Source organism: Microtus oregoni, unplaced genomic scaffold (assembly GCF_018167655.1).
Source record: "Microtus oregoni isolate MIOR12 unplaced genomic scaffold, Mior012 000068F_ref0000429, whole genome shotgun sequence".
NCBI classification, from domain to species: Eukaryota; Metazoa; Chordata; class Mammalia; order Rodentia; family Cricetidae; genus Microtus; species Microtus oregoni.
The window spans coordinates 8,933,529-8,959,652 of NW_024543975.1; the positions used below are offsets into that span (position 1 = coordinate 8,933,529).

The 26,124-nt window shown below is 48.1% G+C and overlaps 1 protein-coding gene across 2 annotated transcripts in view; it reads right to left on the minus strand.

Moving 5' to 3' along the window:
• LOC121440573 (proline-rich protein 5-like) overlaps window positions 1-26,124 on the minus strand; it is a 90,929-nt gene that overhangs the window by 46,475 nt on the left and 18,330 nt on the right. For both annotated transcript variants that reach the window (XM_041641327.1, XM_041641326.1), the window contains exons 2-3: window positions 8,814-9,094; window positions 7,549-7,629 (exon numbers count right to left, since the gene is read on the minus strand). In XM_041641327.1, the coding sequence (XP_041497261.1) occupies window positions 7,549-7,629; window positions 8,814-8,977 (245 nt within the window). In that variant the 5' untranslated portion in view covers window positions 8,978-9,094. The remainder of the gene's footprint in view (window positions 1-7,548; window positions 7,630-8,813; window positions 9,095-26,124) is intronic.

Consider the following 26,124-nt stretch of genomic DNA (forward strand, 5'->3'; position numbering starts at 1 on the left):
CAAGCAGGCAAGTCTCAGATCCCATGACTGACACCAAGCCAGGCTGTGGGTCTAACATGGCCAGATTGGAACTTGGCAGAAAATCTAGAAGCCTTGAATTTTAGGGAAGAAGGGCAGATTTCTAAACAATATTCTGACCAACACATGAGCCAGCTGCATTGGCTTCCAGCTGCCACTTCTTGCTAAGGACTTTCCTGTCCCCCAACATTTGTTTCTCAACTTCAGTGCAAGGTGCCAACTCAAGAGGAGGCAGAGCCAAAGAGCTCAAAAGGCAAGCAACCCTCCAGAGTCCAGCCTGGTGGTACACGTGTCATTAATCCAGGGCAAGGGAGGCACAGCCAGGTGGATCTCTGACAGTCTGAGGCCAGTCTGGTCTACAACATGAGTTCTAGGCTAGCTGGGGCTACATGATGAAACCTGTCTCAAAAAGAAAGAAAAGACAGGTCTTATCTTAGTTCTTTTTAAAGACACCATGCCCAGCACCCCCGCTTACTTCCAGATCTACTTGTGAAGCCGCACCCAGGGGCATCGGGCCTAAAGGAGTCTGTGCCAGTGCTAGGGGACACCAGAATCTTCTGACACCATGGCAGGCTGCGTTTAAATCCCAACCCTCTCTGCAGAGATGACCTCAGTGAGCTGGACCACTCTGTGCAGTCATACTTTCTCATCACTTTGACAGGGAGTCAACACCCATCTTCCAGGCATGACACTTGTACAGCCGTGGAAGGGCCTGGCACATAGGGCTCAGCGGGCACCTGCTGCTGCCATCTGCTTCGGGGAATGGTGCCTCACACTGGTGTTGGAGCCATCAGCTACCCTTGGGTGAGATGTAGGCTCCCCCTCTTCTCATCCGTCTGCCAAGCTTTTCCCAGCTGTGGTTCCCACACCAGTCAGCAGACTCAGAGAGATGGGAACCTTGATGGTGGATTTCCGTACAGGATTCGAGCAGCCCACTCACTCCTCCGGTGGAAGTCTCGCCCCAGACCTGCCAGAAATCAAACAGTTGGAGCCTCCTCTCCTTAAAAATCTCGGGTTCCCTTTATGCCACCTTCCTCCTCAACAACAGAAGCGATGTGATTGGAGAGAGAAGGAAAATGTCCATTTCCTACCTCGGGCCAGCTACAGACAACTCATCTCCGACTTCTAAAAGAATCACCTCTGAGTATTTCTGCAGAGAAAACATCCTCCCTGGGAGCTGAGAACACAACACGAGTGGTGGAAAGACGGTTCCATCTTCAGCTGCCCTGTGGACCCGATGGCTACCTGCTCAACCCTCAGATTTCAGCTTAGGAATCAACCCTGTCCGCAGTCTAATGATCTGCTACCACCCCGCTTCAACTGTCAGACGACGTCTCCCTGTCCAGCTCCTCTCTGCTGCAAACTCTGTGTCACCTGCCTCTACAGCTGCCCCAGAACGTGTCAGGGACCTGGCAGAGCCCACCACAAACGTTCAGTGAGTGGACGGCAACACCATCTACAAGCCCAGCCCAGGTTCTCACAAGAGCCAGTGAACGTCGGTCTGGGTTTTCTCACTGTTCTCGCTGGCCAGGGAAGAGCCGAAAAAGGTGTTTGCTGAGAAAGGATTGTAATCCACGTCAGGAATCGGCCACCCCTGCTTCTAGAAGATTCCTTAAACCCAGACCTCCAGCCAGGGGTAAGGCGGGAGTGTTAAATACCACATCCAAGCTCCGGAGAATTCAGTCAGGAAGGCGTGCTAGTTGAACTATGCACGGTGATGACTGGGAATCTGGTCCACATCAGTCTATTCAGAAAGTTCATCCCCTTGTCTCTGAGGATGTCGAACCACAGTCTGCTTCCTAATGCAGTTGCAAATAGAAAATATTCTGGTTTATGGTTTTCATATTGACAAAAACAGGTGCTTGGACTTTATTTGGGGAAAACTGGCCAATCTGTTTTGGATGGACTTCCTCCTAAGGTCTGGAAACACTTGTCTATAAACTCAATATTGTGTTTTAGAACTTAGTCACACTTGGACCCAAGTTCTTACCTGTACAAACAAACTATCTACAAAGATGATGTTTACAATGACGTGTCTTAAAAGAAAGGGCCAATTATAAGGTATAGTTATACAGACGCCTGCCTTTGGCCATCTTGCAAGCTGGCTCCCACTTGCAAGCATCCACTTCTCCCAGGCGCATCTCAACTACATTGTGAGAAAGAGGGCCCTGTGAGGCTGTCAGCAAAATCCCATGACAAGCATGAGGACCTGCCTTGTATCACACCCACACGGTCTGAGCATGTGGTGTGGGTCTGGAATGCTAGCATTCGTTTCCTAGATCTCATTGGTCAGTCAGCTCAGTCAATAGAGATACCCCAGGCTCAGTGTCTCAGAACACAAAGTTAATGCCGGGCAGTATGCACACCTTTAATCCCAGCACTCAAGAGACAGAGACAGGTGGATCTCTGTGAGTTCGAGGCCAGCCTGGTCGTAGAGAGAGTTCCAGAAAAGGCTCCAAAGCTACAGAGAAACCCTGTCTCAACCCCCTCCCCCAAAGATTAAAACCCTAACCTACCTCTCTCTCCTCTCTATCTCTCTCTGTCTCTCTGTCTCTCTCTCTCTCTCTGTGTGTGTGTGTGTGTGTGTGTTTGTGTTTGTGTGAACCAAAAGTGTGCAGGTGCCCAAAGAGGCCAGAAAGACACCTGATATCAACCTCTGCCCACTCCTCGAGTATACACACACACACACACACACACACACACACACACACACACGAGAAAGAGAGAGAGGTTGAGGGAGAGAGGAGAAATGGGGGAGGAAGGAAAGGCGGAGGGGGAAAAGGAAGGCGGCCAAGCCTGGCTGGGATCAGAGACCCAAGGGAGAGGATTCAGCTTTGGACACTAGACTTGGGTGAGCATCAAAAGGCTCACTACTGCTTGGCTGAATAGAATGGAGAACTGAGAGAGTCATTTCCTCTTAGACTTGGTCTCCACAAAAAGACGAAATAGCTGTCTGTCCTTGTAAGAACTCAGCCTCACCCAAACTTCAGTTCCAAGCACAAGTTCAGAGTGAGCTCGCCTCATCCAAAACACTGGGGAAATGTCATGCTCGCTCTGTCCCTAGGATGACTTGCCACCCTACCCTGTGGGATCCTTCGTGGTGTTTAACACGCATTGTCCCCAAGCACGGACCATAACAGCAGAGTATGCCCAGCACTCACGAAACCTTTCCTGTACCAGATTTTGTCCTAAGACCCCTTAAGCAAGACCACAGTCCCCCAACTGCTGTGAGGTTGGTCTACTATCACCCACAGTTTATGAAATGAGAAACAAACAGAGAAAAATTAAGCAACTTCCCCAAGCACATAGGGCTTAACTAGTCTGGATTCCATAGGCTCCGAATCAACGGTGGCTGGCTTTCTTACATTAAAGCCTTCTATCAAGTCTAGAACACATAGGTCACGTAGTAGGACTGGTGAGGTTAACTTAAGAATGAGGCTGGGGACCACTCAGCCTTCCCTCCTACCACATCCTCTTTCCAACATTCCTGTTACCCCTGTTGCCACCGTGATGCCCTCCAGACTGAAAAAAGTGTAGGTCTATCCTGCAAACAGAGCTTAGGAGGAGACAAAGGAAATTCAATGCTCTGTGTCTGTGGCCACGTGCAGAGAGCGGCACATTCGCTTAAGTGCTGAGATCGGTGGAGCAGCTGTGTCTACAGATACTTGCAAATATGGGAATATATTGGGTGGCTTGCTTTATGCAAGTTGAGAGGTCCAGGTATGGTGGTCTGAATGAAAATAATCCCCATAGGTTCATATGTTTGGATGCTTGGTCCCCAGTTAGTAGAACTGCTTAGATGGATAAGGAGGTGTGGCCTTGTTGGAGGTGTGTGACTGAAGGTGGGCTTTGAGTTGAGGTTTCAAAACCCCTTGCCAGGCCCAGTGTCTCTCTGCCTGCTGCTTGTAGATCAGAGTGTATAGTTATCAGCTACTCCCCCAGCACCATGCCTGTCTGCTTCCTGTCATGATGATCATAGACTAACCCTCAGAAAATGTAAGCAGGCCCCAATTACATGTTTTCCTTTATAAGTGTTGCCTTGGTGATATCTGTTTACACCAATAGAACAATCGCTAAGACACCATGTCACACATCTGCCTGGGACATGTTCCACATTCCCAGGCCGACTCTGTGCCTGTGTTAGGGATGCCTGTCTCCACGCCATCACTAGATTAGAGAAGCCAAAGAGCAGAGCTCCAGATGCAAACAGAGCCCAAGCTCTGCATTCTAAGAGCTACAGTTTACTCTAGGTTCAAATCCCACCAACCACTGTAGTTCCCACCAGACCGAAGACAGAGAACCTTTGGTGGCACCCCTAAACTGTCAGGAATATCTGGATGGTCAATGTTTCTTGGGGACATAGGGTAGAATCATCATATATATATGATGAACTCAAGGCCCTGTGAAAGAAACTAAAGCAGAAAAAAGCCATGGACATCAGTTCAACCGACTTCCCAGTAAGAAACTGCTCTTGGACACCACACTACGGTACTGAGTGAGGTGCCACTGTGTGCTGAACTGTGCACCCTGCCCCCCCAATTCCTATATCTAAGGCCTGACCCTCCACATGATGAGACGGTGAGGCCCTTGGGAGATGCTCAGCTATAGCGGGTTTTAGGGGGTACAATCCTCAAGGCAGACTGGCGTCCTTCTAAGAGACACCAGAAAGCTGGCTTTCCACCCTTGAACACAGCAAGAGGCCATGTGCGCTGACGGTGAGGTGATGCAGAACTCCTACCACCAGAACTGAGCTGCTTAGCACCTTGACTTTGGGCTTCTGGGCTCCAGAACATAAAGGAACAGGTTTCTGTTGTTTAAGCTACTCTGTCTGGTCACTTGTTAGCAGCAACCCGAGCAGTCCAGTGTGGACTTCAGATGCAGGCATTCAGGCAGGAGATCAAATCTGGACCTATATTTAGAGTTGTGCCACTATGGTCCAGTCACAAGGTTTCTCTCACTCACGGTTTTCTCGTCTATAAATTACACAAGGAAGATATGGCTGTGTGCACACAGAAGGTGCCTCAAGTTGTCTAGGACACAACACACTTCCTCAACAGGAACATCATATACACTGCATATACACTACCTTCATAGTTACGGGTAGCATGTTCGCCACATTGGGACCACAGTGTTTTGTTAGGTCTGCACCAAAGCTTGGAGAAATACACACTTTTAAAAACAAACCTTTTTTGAAAGACCAGAAAGTCAGATACACCAATTTATAAAAGATAATTTCAAAACATAATAAAGCTTAAAGTCGTAAAAGAGCTGGGTGTGGTGGCTCATGCCTTTAATTCTATACTCAGGAGTCAAAGGCAGGCAGATCTTTGTGGATTTGAGGCCAGTTTGGTCTACATAGTTGAGTTCTAGGAAAACCAGAGCTACACAGAAATAAGTTTTTAAAAGAAAAAAAATTCTACATAAAAAAATTTAAATTTTGGGTTTTCTGGGAGCATCTTTGCATGCATAGTTCCCAGCTGGCCTTGCCATTCAGAAGGTTCCTTGGCACCCGGTGGCTGCTTTGCTTTCCTGGGTTGTGGGGGCAGGTAACATCACGGGCTTGTTCCCACCTTCCTAGCTGCCCTCAATATTTTTTAAGTACAATGTCCGGATCTGTCTCCTGAAGGGAGAAACAATTAGCACATTCCTGAGCTACTGAATTATTTATTTATATTTCCACTAGGGGTTGAGGAATGGGGGTAGGAACTCAAGGTTTTTGGAGTAAGCTGTCCTCTTTCTTATAAGTCTGGCTGGTGACCTAGCTCTGCCCCTAAGACCATTATCTTCTTGGGACCTCACTTTCCTTCCCTGTAAAATGAGGCCTTGGGCTAGATGGTCTCTTCCGTCTCTTTCCACATTTATGTAACTGTGACATGAAATTCAAGTACATAGATAGAAATGTACCACAACAGTTTGCTTATGTGCTTGAATGAAAACAGACCCAGCTGACCTTAACACAGACCCTGATTCAAGGTAAACAGGACTTGAACAATGGCCTTGTTTGTTGTTGGCCCACTGAAGGCCTGGATCCTTACCCTAGATGTTCTGCCTTTAACATTCTCAGAGAGGAATTAAAAGGCTAGCTAACTCAACTTCCCAGCCCTTGCTGAGCCTGGGGCTCTGAGCCCTGTTCTGAACCTTTCTCATTCCAGGACACAAATCCAGCTGTGCCACGGTCCATCCAGTACCCTATGTACGTAGGCTTTCTTACCGCATGCACAGGGCCTGTGCACCTGCTGATTCCTCCCGCTGGAGCCTTCTTCCCCCTAATGAACTCCTGTAGACCCTCACATCACAGCATAAGCATCACCTCCATTGTCCCTGGACTCTTGGCAAGACCAAGTCATGTTAACATGCTTTCTTCATATCAATTATGTCATCATACAGCTCAAGACTGGTTGACTAGTGATCATCTCCCATCAGACTGTACATCCCAGGAGAGTGAGCTGGGGATGTGGCTCAGTTGACAGAATGCTTGCCCACTAAGCAAGAGGCCCTGGGCTCCATCCCCAGCATCTTTTTTTTTTCCCAGCATCTTATAAACCATGGATGGGCTGGGTGGTGGTGGTGCACGCCTTCAATCCCAGCACTCAGGGGGCAAAGACAGGTGGATCTCTGTGAGTTCGAGGCCAGCCTGGTCTACAGAGCTAGAACAGCCGTGGCTGTTACAAAGAGAAACACTGTCTTGAAAAAACAAAATAAAAATGAAATAAACCAAAGATGGTAGCACATACTTGTAAACCCAGCACTCAGATGGAGACAGGAGAATCAGGAGTTCAAGTTCATCATCAGTTATATAGTTAGTTCAAGGCCACTGCAAGCTATCTGATGGGGGAAAAATGAAATTTATGCCCTGGCAATGCTGAAGCATGCATGGGCAGCCCGCATATGGCGGTTCTGTTGAGCTTGTCCATATTGGGTTTCATGGTCTAAGTTGATGAAAATGACTGACCGGGTCTCTTCCTCAAGAGGGCACCAGATCTCATTACAGATAGTTGTGAGCCACCATGTGGTTGCTGGGAACTGAACTCAGGACCTTTGGATAACAGGCAGTGCTCTTAACTGCTGAGCCATCTCTCCAGCCTATAGGCTACCTGATACTCTGTCTCAAAACAAAGCAACAACAAAAACCAGGAAAGCAGGGTCCACATATGTCTGCTCCAGCACCTGGCCATCAAGGAGGTACTCTAATATTTGTTACTAAGTCCTTTATTAACAGAAATAAATCTCAAGTATCCTGGCTCCAAACACTAAGTCATATTGTCTAATATAGTTCCCAATAAATGTTTACAGAATTAGTATCAGCTCCTATCTATCAATCTGTATCCCCAGCACAAAGTGCATAATACACGTGAGCATGGGCATTGTACCTGAATGAGAAGTCTAGATGGCAAAGGTCTCAACACAACAGACACAAGAACAGTTTTCCAGCAAGCAAGGGCTAAGTAAGACAATGGGAGTGGGAGGCGGGGTAGGGGGACCCTAAGCCTCCTAATGGGAAAACAGCACTGGTTTTGGCCAGTCAAGTACCTGATGTTCTCATTCAGTGCATACAGTTCATTGCTCTGCAAACCGCCCCCTTTGAAAACGTTGATAACAGCTGTCTGTACACTGCAAAGAGAGAAAAACATTCCAGTTAGGTGATCTGCCTTCAGGAGCCATTTTTTCAAACAGATCACAAGAGAGGTCATGAAGAGCTGGGAAGCCCTAGGGGATACTCGCAGCTGCATCTTCTGTCCCTTTCCTATAAGTACTATAGGTTACCTGTCCTAGAAGTACTAAGGAGACCAAGGCAAACAAATTCAAACGCAGTTCCAGGCATCTTGCAGGTCACAGAGGGCTTCTTCCCCCTGGTCACATAGAGGCAGACAGTGGACCAGCTCTCTGAGAATTGCCACTACTGGGGCCTGCAAGCATCCAGAAAGCGTTCATTGCCAGCAGGGGCTGACCCTGTCTGATCTTACAACTGGGAAGTCACCATCTTCTCAGATAGAAACTGCAACCGTTTGCCTTAATAACAAAATTTTCCATGGGCCTTCCTTGTCTTTGTATTTCACGCCAGTGAGGGAAGTAGACAGGCATAGAGTTAGGCTCTAAGGGCTCAAGTCCACTCAACTCCAGGGACCTGGGTCCGAAGTCTCAGCAGAAGAGCTAGTTAGAATATTGTCTGTGCTGAGGAATTTTACAGGAGTCAATGACCCTCGGAATGCCAGAATATTCCAGACAGCCCCACTGAGAGGCACCAGCCACTTAGAAAGAACACAGAGAATTCAGTGATGCTTTCATTTATCTGGAGGCCACCCCAGATCTGGAAACCAGTAGCCCGCAGACTTACGAGGCAGTGCTGGTGTGCTGATCTGGTCAGGGCTTGGCTCACAAGCTCTGCCGGACACCTTCCAAAGCTGCATCTCCTGCCCCAAGCACTAGCGGCTCAGGTGAAAGAGACTGTGGCATGTGCCACCCACCGAGCTTTGCACAGAATCATGCCTAAGCTTCCTAAATAGGAGATATGAGGTCATTTGAAAGACTCTGCCCTTAAATCCTCATGCGGTGAAGGGTGTTAAGGGGCATGAACAGTAACTGTAAATTCTAACTCAATGATCCCAAGCTGGCCAAACGGATCCTGATAGGCTAGAACTCACAGTAAGCTACTTACGCTATGAAAACAAGGGGCACTTGCCCCAGTCATCATCAACACTAGGATCAGACTTCATGAGCAAGGCTCTCAAGACAGCAGATGTTCAACCCATCCCCAGATCATCCCAGACCTCTCCCTCGTGGTCCTGGACCCTTACCTGTTCCAGGCAGAGTTGGAACTCAGCTGCAGAGCCTGCTGGGCAGCCTGGAAGCGGGGCAGCTCACTGAGCACGGGGGAGCTCATAAATCGTGGTCTGGGACGGCGGAAGGAGCCCATCTTGTGGAACTCAACGGGCAGGAGGGGAGCAAGGCCTCGGGTCATAAGTCTAGGTGAGGACTGAGCTGTGTCTTCAGGACCAGACGTTTCTGGCCACGCACGGAAAAGGCTTCTCCCAACGCTGCTTCTGGGATCTCTTAAAACTCCACTCCGAGCCAACACCTGAAACAAGAGGCGACCTCTCCTGAGAATCTGGCTGGAAACATCTAACTAAAGGATGCTGGAGATACTCTCTAGCTAAATGATCCTAAAATCAATGATGAAGGAGACACAGCAAGAGCCTCTATTACCACTGATGCTCCTGTTCACTGTGTGTGCGTGTGTGTGTGTGTGTGTGTGTGTGCGTGTGCGCTAGGCAGGCTTAGAGCATGGGACATCACTTCATGACTGAGATACACCAAATCCTCCAAACAGAAAGGCAGCCTTTGTGAGCGCCTCAAGAAAAACGTAAAAGCTCCTTTTCCTTGGCAATAAAGACCTTCCAACCTCTGTCCCATCAGCCACTGTGTTGTCCAATATTCCTCGGGTCACGGGTGTTTCCTCTCTCAGGCACATCTTGCCATGCCTTTCCTTACCTATGGTGTGTTTATCTAGTCCATCAGGACACAGTTACTGTTTGATGTGTAATAACCATTGTAACAAGTCAAGCAACCAAAATCTCTAAGGCCCAGGCCCTGCCTGCCTTCCGGAGGCTCTCACTTCATGGGAAAGATGACTGATTGCTCTTGTACTTGTTCATTCAATAAATACTCACTGAGCCTGTCAGCTCCAGGTGCTGAGATACTGCAAGATGATAAGAAGAAGGCCACGGGACCCTTTCATGTAACTGTTCCGCGACCCTGTCCCAGGCACTTTCCAAGGCTTTTAAGCCATTTCTTGTTCTCCTTTACCAGAATGATCTTCCTTTGGCTCTCTGCATTTCTAAATCCAACTAATTCTGTCAGGTCACGTCAATATAACCTTGTCACTGAGCAGGGCTAGGTGCAGACCTGTAATCTTAGCTACTCAAACGGCTGAAGCAGAAGAATCCAAAGTCAAAAGCATTCCTGGGCTACAGTACATGTTAACGTCAACCCGGACAACTTAATTAGACCTCCAGCTCAAAATAAAAATAGAGAAACTATAAAAAGTGTCAGAAAGATGGATCAGAGGTAAAGGTCTGTCACCAAGCATGACAACCCAGCGTTCAACCCCCTAGCCTAGGACACACATGATAAAAGGAGCGAGCCAACTTCCACAGGTTGTCCTCAGACTTCCACAAGTGCACTGCACACACACACACGCGCACACACACACACACACACACACACACACAAAATAAGTAAACATTTGTCTTAAGTAAAGAGGGCTGGGAATGTAACTCAGAAGTAGAACGTGTATACATGTCATAAGCTCTTTGGGATCAATGTTCAGTTCCACATATACAAAATAATCTTGTTCCTTGTAGCAAAACAGAAGATGCTTTATATCTCCCGTGGAAGGCGATGGCTTTGCAATGAGCTTTGGTTCTGGGGTTCAGAAGTTTACTCAGGCCCTCCCACGTCAAATGACTTCAGACACTGTGAGTGTTCTCAGGTGCTAGTGTACCAGCCTCACAGGACTGGGAAGGGATGAAACGAGATGGGCTGAGATGCCCAGCAGGCTGGCAGAGCTGTGCCGCAGGGATAGATCGCTCCTTCTATGTTCTTCTCTCAGCGCTTCGGGACCCACCATTGCAGTCACCTCAGCAGACTGGAGTACAGCAGGAAATAGCCAAGGGCGCTTTCTCTCTCGAAAGGTTTAGTAGATTTCACTCAGGGTGTGTTTTTGTTTGTTTTGTTTGTTTGGGTTTTTATTTTGTTTTGTTTTTTACTGCTTCTTCTGGCCTAACTCAGATATGTTAACTCAGATAAGTCCCAAAGACCAAGGAAGGAAAAAAGAAAGATACCAGCCATGAGTGGCAGTCTGCAGGTTGGCAAGGAAAGTCCCACAGCATTGGCTGCAGCATTTGGCGCACAAGGAAGGGACACCACAGCCAGAACCATGACAATTCAACTTGTCAGGAGGTATGGAGGTGCTGGTGGCTTCATATAGACAATGGGCCTACTGACACTGGATTCACAGGCTCAGAAGGGTGACTAGTCCCACTTTTAACTCTGTAACTGCTTTCCTTAAGAGAAGCAGTTTCATGTGCCATTTTCTTAAAGTCTTTAGCTGGGAACCCTGCACACTGAGCAAATCAACAGTTATCAAAATCAATTAATAAATGCTGCAGAAGCCCGTTAAGTTCTGGAGAGGGTTTCAACAGGTTCCCAAATACCAGAAAACCTAGAAAGATCTCTGCACATCAGTGATGAGGGGAGGGTAAAATGAAACCATGGATCCCTCAGAATACAAACACTGGCTGGCCCAAGTCTTCGCTTGCCAACAAAGGTCCCTCTGCTTTGTCAGGATGCATCGCTGGGCCCCGCTCTGAAAGGCCTGTGAAGTACAATCACTATGTAATTACCGGATATTAACTCATCCTGTAAAGCTGCCGCCCACTCTGGGGCACTAGCTCAGGGAAGCAGAGGAAGGCACGGGACACAAAGTAGGGGCCGTGCACATGACATTTCTCCTAGGGGCTGAGACTATAGAGGCTCTAAGGAGGCTCCTGCCCCTCCATATCTCAGCTACAGCTCCTAGATCTCCCATCTTAACACCCCACACAGCACGCTAGGCAGCCCCAGTCACATGGGCCAGCTTCAGCAGCATAGCCTGCCCTGTTATAAACAAGGGTAACTCTCAGCCCAAAGAACAACAACTGCAGTGCAAACACCTGAGTCAGGGACACACGCAGCAAAAACTTCCCTCTGGTTTGTTTTCAGTCCCCAAATATCGGCCTTCTCAGCTGCAGGTCCCCACCACCCCTGCTTGTCACAGAGGCAAGCAGTCGCATGGAGACCAAGGGAGGAAGCTCTGCCCACAAGGGCCTGAAGAAAGGTTGGTGCACCCTGTATGCACCTGCTAAGGCACTGGCCCTTCAAGCACCAGCTTTTCCTGACCCAGATACGATGAGTCAGAAGTGACAGGACAGACAGGACCTAGGAGCACAGCTGTTAGAAACAACAGACGTGGTACTCATGAGCAAACAGATTTATCCAAAGTCTCCAACATGGGATGAAGCCAACACGGCCTAGAACTTCCATTCCGCAGTGCCAGGCCTGAGAAGTTCTGCAGCCCCACCGGTGGGCCAGGGTAGGAAGCCCTTGAAGCCCGGGAGGAGATCCACACACACACGGAACGTATAAGCCTTAGCTTACCACTCAGGACAAAGGTAGAATTAAGGATGAAGGGGGCATGAGTAAACTGCCTGATAGGATACTGGGCACAATCACCAAGGTGACTGACTATTCAGCCCTCTCGAAATGCCATCTGAAGTTAAAGAAGTTAAGTAACCTATCTGAGGACACAAGTCACTGCCATATCATGGTCAGCCTGCCTTCCCAGCCCATCTCCACTTTCCACACTACTAAATTCAGACAGGATCCTAGAATTACAGTTACTGAGTTTGAAATACCCATCACCAACCTTCATGTCAAAACCTAAATCTCATGTCACCAAGATAAGTAATCTACCAAAATCAACTGGATGGGCCACACACAAACACACACACGATTGGGACCAAAGAAACAGAGTAAGAGGAAAGACCCCATGAGGAGATGCAGGCTTGCCAGTCAGACAGACAGCCTTGCCTACTGTGTGACCTTGGACAAGGTACACGACCTCTGAAGCTTGATTTTTCTCTCCAGGAAAGGGATACACCAACAGTGAATCCTCAGGGTACGGGGAGTGTTTGTGAAGCACCCACATGCTTTACCTGACAAGGAGCAAGCTTGACACAGTACTGACCAAATCAATAAGGGAATACTGTTTTGTATTGTACCAAGATTGCCCAGCCCTCACAGCAGCGGCAAAACACCAATGCTTCTCTCATTGCTAGGGTCTTCCCCAGAATCTGAACCACATTCCCTCCAACCAGGCCCCTGACACTGTCAAAGAAACGGACTTGATCTCTTCAGACATTGGTGTCTTACACACAGCTTCAGGTACTAAGGCTTCACCGCCCTAACTCATAAATCCCTTGCTTCTAAATCTCACCCAGCCCCAGGCTGGGGATGCAGCTCCGACAGAGGGTGCCCGAGTAGCATAAACCAGCGTGATGATACATGTCTGTAATCTAAGCATTGCAGAGGTGGAGCACAGGATCAGAAGGGCATAAGGGTGTTCAAGGCCAGCCTAGGCTACCAGAGACTCTTCCCTATAAACAAAAAAACATACATACATACACACATACATACATACAAATAAACATATCATGCCCAACCACAGGAAGCAGGCAGAGCAAGGATTCCACCCTTAATTAAGAAACTGAGGCAGAGGGGGCTGGAGAGATGGCTCAGTGGTTAAGAGCATTGCCTGCTCTTCCAAAGGTACTGAGTTCAATTCCCGGCAACCACATGGTGGCTCACAACCACCTATAATGAGATCTGGTGCCCTCTTCTGGTGCGCGGGCATACACACATACAGAATATTGTATACATAATAAATAAATATTTAAAAAAAAAAAGAAACTGAGGCAGAGTGACTCATCCAGGAACTGGCTATAACTAACCCAGAGCTAGTCAAGAAAGGCTCTACCTTTAAGCCTGGTCCCATAACATACCAGCCCAGGTGACTGGTTTTGTCTTTTTTTTTCCTAAATATTTCAAGATTATGACTCATTATGAAAGTTATGACTCATTATGAAAGTTATGACTCAGTATGACTCACACTTGAAAAGTGTATGCAACCCAGGCAGTGGGGGCACACATCTTTAATTCTAGCACTCAGGAGGCAGAGGCAGGTGGATCTCTGTAAGTTCAAGGCCAGCCTTGGTCTACAGAGTGAGTTCCAGGACAGATTCCAAAGCTACACAGAGAAACCCTGTCTCAAAAAAAAAAAACAAAAAAAAAAACAAAAACAAGAAAGAAAGAAAGAAAGAAAGAAAGAGAAAGAGAAAAAAGAAAAGTGTGTGTGCACATAAGCACATATTTCAAATATGACAGAGACCTGCCAGCAGCTGGAGGAATACAACAGCGCCTCAGAAAGCCATGCCCCCACTTCCTGGACAATGGCATATTTGCTTCTATAGAGGAAAGAAAGGAAGAGAGAGAGAAAAAGGAGGAGGGGAAGGAGGAGGGAGAGGAGGAGGAGGAAGAAAGAAGAAGGAGGAGGAGGAGGAGAGAGAGGGAGAGAGAGAGAGAGAGAGAGAGAGAGAACATTCAAGGTGTCTGCAACAGGAAGTGGCAGGCTACCCGGCAACTGAGCGTACACATATTAATGCTAGCCATGATGTCACCCATAGCCACTAAACACTTAATATGTGTCTTGTACAACTGGAGAGTGAATTTCGATTTTACTTAATTTTGTGCCTGTGTCTACATGTTCGTGTGTGTACATCTGTAGGAGCGGCATTCACCATCAGGTGTCATTCCTCCTCAGGAATTCTTGATTCTAAAACAAAACTCACTCTCCTTCCCCAAGAAGCTTTCAATAGCTCCTCAGCCTGGAATGGAGCCTCTGCTCCCCTCGGTGCCGCACACTGATTGGCTCGACCTTGTGCAGATCTTGCCCAGGCAGTAGCAGCTGCTGAGTTCTCCGTTGAGTGCAGGGGTTCTACCATGTCTAGGAAACACCATTTTGCTTTAGTCTTCCGCCATTTCTGTCTTATGCTCCCTCTTTAGCGGTTGTCCCTGCGTCCTGTGGAGACAGGAGGTGACACCAATGTCCCCTGGTAGATGACCCCTCCACAGACATTCTCTATGCGTGACCAGTTATGGGTTTCTGCATTAACATAATCTACTGCACACAATGCTTCTCTGAGATTCAGCTTCAGGACTGAGATTCATTTATCTACAGCTAAAGATATGTCTCCAGAAGGCAGTCAGATACTATGTCCATTACCAAAATCTAGCAGTTTTACACTTGGGGCCTAACAGTTGCCCAGCTTCAGATTCTGGACCAGATTTATAGTACTAGGTATGTTCGAGCCTGTGGATTAAGCCCTAAGGACAATCAGAAGGTAGTTTGTTACTCCCACAACATCCATTCCATGGTTGTGATAACCCGATGCCTATCTTGTAGGGACAGTCATTATTGTGAGTCACAGAGCCATAGCTGTTGATGACTTTTACTCACCACCTTGCTTTTCATTCAGTCTTCCATTGGCCTAGACTTGGTTCCCTCAGCTAGACTGGTTGGCCAGCGAGCCCCAGGAATCTTCCTGTCTTTGCCTTCTCAATGCTGGAATTACAAGCCCACTCCAGCACACCTGGCTTTTCTACATGGCTTCTGAGGAGCCAACTCGTCTTCATGCTTATGCGGCAAGCACCGTACTGACGGAGACAACTCCCTACCCCTTACTTCACTTTTAACAGCCACAATATTTTAACAAGGGCGGGCGATCCTTTCTTCCTGCTAGTACACTACAGGACTCTCCTACTGCTTCGTTGGTCTGCTTTTCAATTAGAATGGCAGACGAAGCAACCCACTGAGGGGAAATCACATTTTATTCAGCCATCACCCTGTGAAAGGACATTTAGGAAGATTGCAGGATTCTGGGATGGCAGAGGGTGAGTCAGTTTTTAGGTCCAGCAGCCCTGATGTGCTTCTGATGCCTAGGCTTGTCTGACAGTTCCTAGCCAGCTTCACTCTGTGGCTCTAATGTCCACCCACACAGAAGTCCAGAAATAGCACACAGGAAAGGGGAAAGGGGTGATGTCTCTGGCTCCAGGGGATAAGACACCACAAGGCCATGTCACTCCAGGATGGGGATCACAGGAGCTATCATCATCGTTCTTTCTTTTACTAAGAGGCAGGCAGAATGACCTGAGGATACCTTCTAGACAAAATCTCACACAGCCCAGGTTGGCTTTGAATGCACTCTGAGGATGACCTTGAACTTCCGACCCACCAAGTGCTGGGGTTACAGGCATTTGCCACCGTAACAGGTTTATTTTTGCCTTAATCCCCAGAACTCATTAAGTTTTACCTTATATAGCAGAAGCTATGATGAAGTTAAGCTCTTAAGAGCAAGAGATTATCCAGGATCTGTGGGTCCTACATGTAATCCAGGCAACTTAAAAACCATCGTGAAGATGAAGGAGCAAAAAGCTGGGAAGACAGAGACAAAGACAGCAGTGATGCAGATATAAGCCAAGGAATGCCAGATGCCTCTTAGAATCAGGACGAGGAAAGTTTCCAGAAGGCTCCAGTATGACCTGACTCTGGACCTGGGCTTTCCAGAACTGTGGATAAATAAATTTCCATTGTTTTAAGTCACGAAGGTCACGGTAACCTGTCACAGCAGTTACTGGAACCTACTACTTACTGCATTCACAGCCTTGGACTATCTGAACTACAGTTTCCATGAAGAAGAAAGACTAAGGAGAGTTTCCTTGGAGAGATGTGAAGATCAGAGATATTACTAGGAAGTGCAGGGCTTGATTCCTGTAACTGTCTAGGGAATGGTCCAGGTAGAGAGAAGCTCTGGTCATAAAAGACAGGCAGAGGAGGCCATGTTGATGTCCGTGGTCTGTGCTGCCACTGGAGGTCATGCTGATATCAGTCTGTGCTGCTTCCTGAGGTGATGTGATCCATGCTGCGATTAGGGGCCAAGTTGGTGTCCATGGTCCGGCTGCCACTGCTATGGACAAGGAAGCGTCTTTTGCAGTGGTATCTATGATGGTAAATGGGAGCCACTGAAGGTTTCTGGACAACCTCCCCTGCCCGAAACAAACAGTCCAGAAAGGAAGCTTGCAAACTGTGATAAAGATGCTGAAGTGTCGCTCTTCCCTTGATGGCTTTTGGCAGGAAGGGGGTGGAGCTCAGTTTTCTTTAAATGGTTGGCCACTGGGAGTTTGACCAATGAGTATATGGAAATATGAATTAGACTTGGTGGATTTTTTTGGGGGGGTGCAAGGGTAGAAGGGTGAACGTGGGAAGGATGGGAAGTGAGTGTGATAGGGGTGGATTGTACAACATTCCCAAATAAATAGTAAAAAATGTCATCTTTGGAAAAAAGAATAAGAAGATGGCCACTATTATACGTTATCATTATTTCACTCCTCTGGTACTTGATCTCTTTATCTTCTTGTTGATGTTTGTTTGTTTGCTCTAATAAGCTTACATGCCAGTTCTGTCTTCTGGAGATGCTATATCTGCCATCTGCGTTTTTGTGTTTTCTCAAATATGCATCCTTAATAAAAACTTACTCTCCTGGGCCGGGGGAGGGGGTGCCACAGGCAGGATGGTGTCAATGGGATGCTCTTCTCTGTCCCATAATCCCGCCTGTTCCTGAAGCCACTTACAACATATCACATAATAATGTGGCTTATTATCAGTTACAATTGTTAGGCCAACGTCTTGGGCTTCGTACTGGCTAGCTATTATTGTAAGTTAACCCGCTTCTATTAGTTTTCATTTTAGCATGGGGCTCGTGGCTTGTTATCTTACGTCTTGCTTCCCCGGCATCTCCGTGACCTCACCTTCTCTCTCTCTGTATCTTTGTTTGGACTTCCCGCCTAGCCATATTTTGCCTGTCCATTGGCCAAAACAGCTTTATTTATCAACCAATAAAGCAGCACACATCCAGAAATACATCCCACATCAGGATGGCACTATCACTTCTGGCTGGGCAGCTGACTCCAAAGAGGGATGAGGTTAGGTGTGGTGGCTCACGGAAGACACACAGGAAGTGTTTGGTAGGTGCAGCCCGTTGTTTATTTGTATAACCACCACCACTCCATCCATCGGCTGAATCCGTCAGAACGAAACACCACAGCCCGGTTGGCTTGCACGGTACCAATGGACACCCTAGCTCTGGAGGCTGGAAATCCAAGAACCAGGAATCTCCTGAGGCCCCTCGCTCTGACTTGCAGATGACTTCTTTAGCACTGGGTCTTCCCTCCATGCTCTCACTGAGTTACCCACACGGCTTATTCTATGGAGATACTAATAGATTGGATTAGGGCAAGAGTCAAGTTCTTTACACATGTGCAGAGGCACGGTGGCTATAGCTTCAATGCAGGGACATCACCTCAGCCCATACCCCCACGATAATCACAGGAAGCTCAAGTCTAGTATCTCTGCATTGAACAGATTCTCTTCTGAAGGACCAAGCTACGGAAACTGTCACGTAAGCGTGCTTTAAATGATAGATTTGGTGAATGGTCCACTTCTGTTCTGCACACAGCTGGGGTGTGGGGTTGACAAAGCAACCGTGAGGGTCGCAGAGCCCCTGAGAGGCATCGCTGGCCGGGCTCTCTAGGTGCCCCACCTAGTTTCTTTGCCAAGTTCTTCACCCATCTTGGGAAAGAATTTGTAGCCACGCTTCTTCACCACAGCTGGCAGAGCTGGAGTTTGGGGTCAAGACAACAGATTGTGGACGGCGTGCATGAGGCACGGAGTGGGCGTGGAGATGAGGAGGGGAACAAAGAAAGAGCAGGGGGTGAGGATGGGGAGTGCGTGTGGGAATGGGGTTGAGGATGGAGGCAGGGCAGGAGGACAGGCGGGGGGATGAGGATGGGGAAGAGAATGAGGGTGGAGATAAGGATGCAGATGGAGCGTAAGGACAGGAGTGGGTGTGAGGGCATGAGGAGGGCAGGGACAGGGATGGGGAGGAAGCATGAGGGCAGGGGTGGGGATAGGGATAGGAACAAGGACAGGGCCTAGGAATGGCGGTAGAGAGATTGAGCATGAAAACAGGAACAAGATAGGGACTGGGGATAAGAACACAAAGCATAAGGTCGGCGTTAAGGAGAAGGCCTGGGGACAGGGTTCTGATGGGGCAGGGGAATGATACAGGGACCCTATGCACCGATAGATACAAGGACGAAAGGAGACGCTGCATTTATGGCACATGCAAATGAAATCCACTAGGGCTCCAGCTTGGCCTCTGAAAACGGAAGTAGCATCATGACACACAGCTTAAAATAAAGAAGTGTGAGCTGGTAATGGCTGGAGGCTTCCAGGAAAAAGCCGCTTCAGTGTAAACAAGAGTCAAAGACAGAGCCACCCAGTCTGATGTAACCTCCAGGAACAAGAGAAGAATCCAGTTCCCAGGCAGACAGAAACAGCCCGCTTCACACGCTTTCCCGAGCTCAGCAGCATCTGCCTTGCATCCTGAACACAGGCGTCAGTGTCTCCCTGAAAGGCAAGACTCAGCGGGACTCAGCCCCACATTCACCGACACCGGAACTCGCTGACCTGTCCCCTCCCCCACAGCAGAGCAGCCTTGATAATGATGGTGGGGATGGCCGAGCTAGTTCCTGGGGGTCCCTGTCAGACAGTGGGCACACAGATATACCCCCTCTTCTCAAAAACAGATTTAGGAGCAGTGGCCTGGAGATAACCATACCTGCCGTGCTGGCTGGCGTTTTGTCTATTTGATACAAGCTAGAGTGGTCTGAGAAGAGGTAATGTCGACCGAGCTCATAGGCAAATCTGTAGGGCATTTTCATGATTGACGGTTGATTGGGAAGGCTCATCCCACTGTGGGTAGCGCCACCCCAGGCGGGTGGTCCTAGGGTATAGAAGCAAGCAAACTGAGCAATACATGAGTAACTGAGCAGCAATCCTCTGTGGTCTCCTTCAGCTCCTGCCTTCAGGTTTCTCCCCTGACTTGCCCTTCACGATGGGCTGACTATAAGCTATAAGATGAAATATGTCCTTTCCTTCCTAACTTACCTTTGGCCATGGTCTTTATCAAAGCAACAGGTAGCCCACTAGGGCACTTAGACGCTTATACTGACCCACATATGTGCTACATATTTCACAGTGTACCCCCAAAGTTTGTGGAAGCCCTTGGACTTGGTCCTCCAGTCACCAGGAGACAGGCTCTGTGACCATCACACAGAGGATGTGGGGTGCACAATGGCAAATCTATCTAAAGTCGCACACTCAGGAGAGAGTGTGATGGGACAAGAATCCAGCAATGAAGAACACACAGTCCTCATGCCATTAAAGTCACTGTCACACCAACACCTTCTAAGACTCCCCACAGCTCGGAGAGTAAACCCAGCTCCACCCTTAGCACCCTTGCCTTCAGGTACTGCATGCCAACTCCTTAGCTCACTTCACTTCCGCCACCACCTTCCATTCCCCACCGGGGCCTTCCCATGCGCTGTGTGCCCAGCCCATTCTCAGGCTCAACCCATCCTCTTTCCCCTTCATCCCTTGATTAGGTCTCATCACCCCCAAAGAGCCCCTCCTCGCCAACTTGGTGGTCTTATCACAACTGGCCTTATAAAATGTACAAAATTGTTACTTTTTCTTTCAACATATTTTTACTGACTTTTGGGGGGATTTCACATCACACACCCTGATCACACTCATTTCCCAGTCTTTCCTGCACCGCCCCCCCAGCCCTTGTTCCCTCCCATCTTGACAAAAAAAGGGGGAAAAAAACTCCAGTCCAATTTGTGTTATCTATTTACTCTCTGAAGCCTGTCCCCAAATAGAACTGAGTCCTTCCCTTCCAGCACCCCCACCGGAAGTCATGAAGTGTGGAGAGCTACACTTCAGCATTCTTATCACACTTTATAAGAGTTAGCTTCAAGGACTTCCTGTTTAGGCTGCTACTTTTGAGAGGTGTTGGAGGGGGAGTAGGGGTTGTCACAGAAGCCTTCCACATCTGCGATCATCGGTATCACTGCCAAAGTAGCTTCCTTGCCCTTTATAGTCAGGGGAAGCACGGATCATGGGTCTCCACCCAACAGCACAGACCACAAACACTGCCCCCACCCTACCCGACCCCCTGCTGCAGTAAGGCCAAGGACCCAGACCTGGCCCTTGGCAGCAGCCCGGACTGTGGACCTCACCATGGCCTCAGGTGGCAGCGAAGGCCTCACATCAATATGACCCCTGAGGGCTGTACAGACCAGAGAGAGCAACATGGGTGCAGGAGGCAACACAGACCACGAACATCGACAAAGACGCCAGCTGCAGTAAGGTAAGAACCAGACACGACCCTCGCCAGCAGCATGGACCTAGATATCACCATGACCTCAGGTGGCGCAGTACAGGCCACTCACATAGCCCCACAGACACCAACGTGGCTTTAAGCCACCACACAGACCATGGATACCCACATGGTGTTAGGTGGTATCACAGGGCTCAGACATTAACCTAAAGTCCTGCTGCATCAGGACCACTGACCCACACATAGCCCTCGGCAGTATCACAGACCACAATGGCCCTTCAAGGAGGTCCAATTGTTCCTCACCTCTGGTCTACCATTGCCAGGGCTATCCTGAGGCTGGGCAATGTGCTCAGGGGCTGAGTCTACATCTGCAAAGCTCCAGGCTGCTGTACAACACCCTGCCAAGCCCACTGGGCAATGACATGTTTCCCTGTCACCCTCAGCCCTCTCTTACCCTGTCACCCTGTCACATCTCTGGTTCTGCCTCTCTTCACAGTACACACACTGCTCAGCTCTTCCATCCGTCCAGCACGCATTCATTCTAAGTGTGGCACCTGCCCAACGGTCCCCTCGCTTGTGTGAGTACCCAAAATTGTTGCCTCTTAAAAGGCCATGTCCCCAAGTACCCTGTGGTAGCCCACCCACTGAGGATACTGTGAAATCATGGGTGCTATCCAGGGAGTCATGGAAAGAAACAAGGCTGCACACAGCTATGTGTATACCATTTTGCTGCTGACACAGAACAACTCAGGGGTCATTTTCATATTTTAATTAAGAGCATAAAGTGACTATGGAACCCTGGACCAGATACTGATCATGCTCATCCCCACTAGGGCTTCTGCCGGGTGGCAGGCACGCCAACACCAGGGAAGTCTCTTTTCTGTGTGTCCTTCTGTACTTTCTAAATTTGAAATGTGAACCAGGATTATTGATTCAAATAGACAAAGACACCAACAGTGGCTCCTACAGCCCTGAAAAAAAAGAAAAACGTAAGAGAAAAGATTGTGTGATTTGCTCACAGTCAGTGTTTAGAAGGTAGGTGCTCAGAACCAGAAGCTGGCTTTTGGTATCAAGCCAGGGCTAACAATCCCAGCCCATTCACACACGTGCCGGTTCACTCAGCTCACTCAGCAGGCTCCCACAGCGGGGCTGCTGCGGAGAAGGACCTGGAGGCCGAGGACTCGCTGATGGAAGAGAAAAGGAAAGATCAAGCAGTTTCTCCCCACCTCCACCACTTTTTTTGCACCATACATCACAAACTGACCAAAACTGGACAGCTCTGACCACGGCAGAGAGTAAGGGGAAACCCACTTGTCAAACTAAAACAGCACCTACCCAGCTTAAAGAAGGCAGTCACTGGACAACCCAATCAGCTTTTGACACTGGGATATTAGTCCAATTTTATCTGACCTTTCCCAAAATTTGTGTGTGTGTGTTGTGCTCACATGGTTGTGTGTGTGTGTGTGTTGTGCTCACATGGTTGTGTGTGTGTGTGTGTTGTGCTCACATGGTTGTGTGTGTGTGTGTGTTGTGCTCACATGGTTATGTGGATGTGTGTGTGTGTGCTGTGCTCACATGGTTAGGTGGATGTGTGTGGATGTGTGTGTGTGTGTGTGCGTGTGTGTGTGTGTGTGCTGTGCTCACATGGTTGTGTGTGTGTGTGTTGTGCTCACATGGTTATGTGGATGTGTGTGTGCTGTGCTCACATGGTTAGGTGGATGTGTGTGGATGTGTGTGTGTGTGTGTGCGTGTGTGTATGCTGTGCTCACATGGTTAGGTGGATGTGTGTGGATGTGTGTGTGTGTGTGCGTGTGTGTGTGCTGTGCTCACATGGTTTTGTGTGTGTGTGTGTTGTGCTCATGTGGTTATGTGTATGCGTGTGTGCTGTGCTCACATGGTTAGGTGGGTGTGTGTGGATGTGTGTGTGTGTGTGTGCGTGTGTTGTGCTTGCATGGTTATGTGAATGCATACTCATGTACATGCAAGTAGAAGACAGAGAAAGAACTCTACAGTTCTATAATGCCGGCATTAAAGACATTGTCAATCATACATAGCTTTTTACATAGCTTCTGAGGATTTGAACTCAGGTTCCCTTGTCTGCACTGAGCCATCTCCCCAGACCTGATACTTCTAATGTGATTTTTTTTCAAAGAATTTCTCACAGCTGACTCCTATCAAACTTACTCAGCTGGCTGGGTCCTTTAGAGAACAAACGTATAAGTCTTTGTTTCATCCCATCATAGCATATGATATGCATATGACCCCAGCATTCTGACCAGAATTTTCCTCCCATGTCTGCTGACTTAAAGTTCACTAAGGGTTTGTCCTCCCAGAGCCGAGATTTTTCTCCTGCTTGGCTAGCTGTGCAGTCTCCTACTTGCTGACACTACCAGAGGTGTCAGCAGCAGGCACCACGGAGAGTCCTCCCAAAAGAACTCAATCCCTAACATAACACAACCACAGCCAGCTTCAGCCTATGATTGGCTCCAAAGCACCACTTCTTCAGATTCGCTTGTCTTCATTTCTCTGTCTGAGCTCATCATCACCCCATCATCTATCTGCTCCTTCACTGAAACACAGTATCCTCTCTCTCTTTCAAGGAGACAGGGTGAGCCTTCAGCCCCCTCAGCTATCACAGAGACACACAGCAAAGCAAAACCCTCTGAGCCAATGCAAGAAACCAAATCCACATTCCAAGGCCACTGCATGAAAACCAGGTCAGAAAGGCTACTATTAACAGTAAGGTTGTTGTCAGGGAGTGGGGCGGGGGGGGATCTCAGCAGAGGCAGAGGCAGGTGCTCTCTGAGTTTGAGGCCAGCCTGGTCTACAGAGTGAGTTCCAGGACAGCCAGGGCTACACAGAGAAACTCTGTCTAGAAAAAACAAATAAATAAACAAACATTAAGGAAGAGGAAGCAGAGAAGAAGGATGATGAAGAAAAAGAAAAAAATGACAATTAAAAAAAGAGTGGGATTGTTTCATCATATAAAATGACTAACATGGCAATTTTATTGACATTATTACTACTGGTTAGATTAATATTAATTATCACTAAAGGCTACTTGTGATGGGCCAGGCCTCAATCTGCATGTATTATTATCATTAATTTCCACCAAATCCAGAAAGGCTGGCTTTATTAGATTATTATCTGTTTTATAATCCCTATGTTGTAAGATGAAGAGACTGAGGCACGGAGAGTCACTTGCCTGACAGCAGAAAACTCATAAAAGTGTCCCAAAGAGCGATCCTACAGGCCCCAGAGTCTGGGCTCCCAAACTCTCTGCTTTACACATGTGTGTGTTGGCTACACAGGCTGCCAAGAAGCTGGACACCGCCCCTCACTTTCCCTGTGAGCATCACCTTTCCTACCTCGTCCTTTCGCCCTCCCAGGAGGAGACCTTGCTTCTCCAGAGCCCTTGGCACGCCATTGTCTTTGTACCAATCGTTCTTTGTGAGTCTGACCAGACCTGAAAGAATAAAAGTCCTTCATAGCAAGGGCCCCACCTGCCTTCTTCCACCACCACCTGATACTGAGCACAGTACTGGGTACCACACACTTTTAAATGGGTGAGGAAAAGGAATTTTCTAAGTCCCTGGGAAGAGCATTACAGAGGGGTCAGAAAAATCCTCGTCATGATCCAGCACATATCCATCCGGGCATTCCCACTCACCGGCACCTTGTGGACCAGAATCACAAGGGCAAGGAATTCTGGGTCAGTTGATCAGCCAGTGGCACTTGTAGACCTAGCAGGGAAAGGATGTAGAGTGCAGAGTGGTCATACTCATTTTCTTAAGGACCAATGTTCAAAAGTCTGTGGGGTGGCTCACATCTTACAGATCTGAGCCCCGAGAGGTTCAAGTCAGTGTGTGCTACACTGTGAGACCCTATCTCAAAATAAACAAACCAAAACCAACATGGAAATCTCTAAGGATGCAAAAGGCTAAGGCACAGACACTGGGTCCCAAAATAAGATAAAAAAGGCCCCAGGAGAAAGATGAACAACTTTCTCAGCGTTCCCTGGCAACCAAACCGAGAATCTAGAAGTCCAAATTTGGACACTCTTCTACATCCGAGCAAACAGAATACAAGCTCAGGGCTTGACCTTGATTCAGCAGAGGTCACTAATTATCTGGAGGACCGAGGACACTGGTAATAAGTAACTATATGACATTACTGCTTGGACCAGAAACCCACTGTATAATTACAACAAAACCCCCCCTCTTTGGTGCAAGTTAAGCGAAACTGTGAGAAATACCACACTTCCTATTTACTCACCTTGACGTCCCCACTTAAAAACATCAATTTTCTTGGAGTGCACGTGGCTTGGGTGTGGCCCGTGAATGTCATCCACAGTGGTTCTGCAGTGCCTACTCAATGGTAAGCCAGAAAGTCTAGACGCAGACGGTAGCTGAGACGCACCATTAAGGAGCAATTACATTTCTGACACATAATATATCTAAAACACTGATGGGTGAAGGAGCGGTCAAACGCGACTGCCTGGCAGCCAGAGGCACTTTGAAGTGCTGGGAAATGTGCTCCGTGTTAAATGTGCTGTTCCTTGAAAAGTAGGTCTTCTCTCAGAGATAAAATGCTTGTTCCAAAGAGAAGGGGTGAGGAGAAAACAAACTCCCCAGGTAATAAGTCAGGAGCAGAGTTATTGCAATGCAATTATTTCACGGAAGTCACAAGTTGGCCAAAGTCTCTGTACCTCAACCACAGTCGAGCATGTGCCAGGACCTAAGCAGAGAAGCCATTGGCCCATAAAGAAGACTAAAAGTAATACTATCATGGCGACAGGCACCAAGGTTACTGCTGAAGATGGTCAGTCAGACAACCAGAGGCAGAATGTTAGAATACATTCGGAAATGACAAGGCTAGACCCATCAATGGTCAGCTGAAAACTATCGGTTCCCCAGTCCTTGCCCAGGACTCTGGAGTGTGGGAACTAAGCATGGGGAAGGAGACTTTGAGAAAGGAAAACAAACTTTTGTAGGTAAGACGTTTTTGTTTTGTGTTTGTTTGTTTTTGAGTTAGGGCTTCTCTGTGTAGACCTGGCTGTCCTAGAACTCACTCTGTAGACCAGGCTGGCTTTGAACTCAAATTCTTCTGCCTTTGCCTCTGGGGGGCTGGGATTAAAGGCTTGCACCACCACCACCCCAGGGTAGATAAGTAATAGTAAGAACTTGAGAAGCCCTGAGGGCAGACAACACTG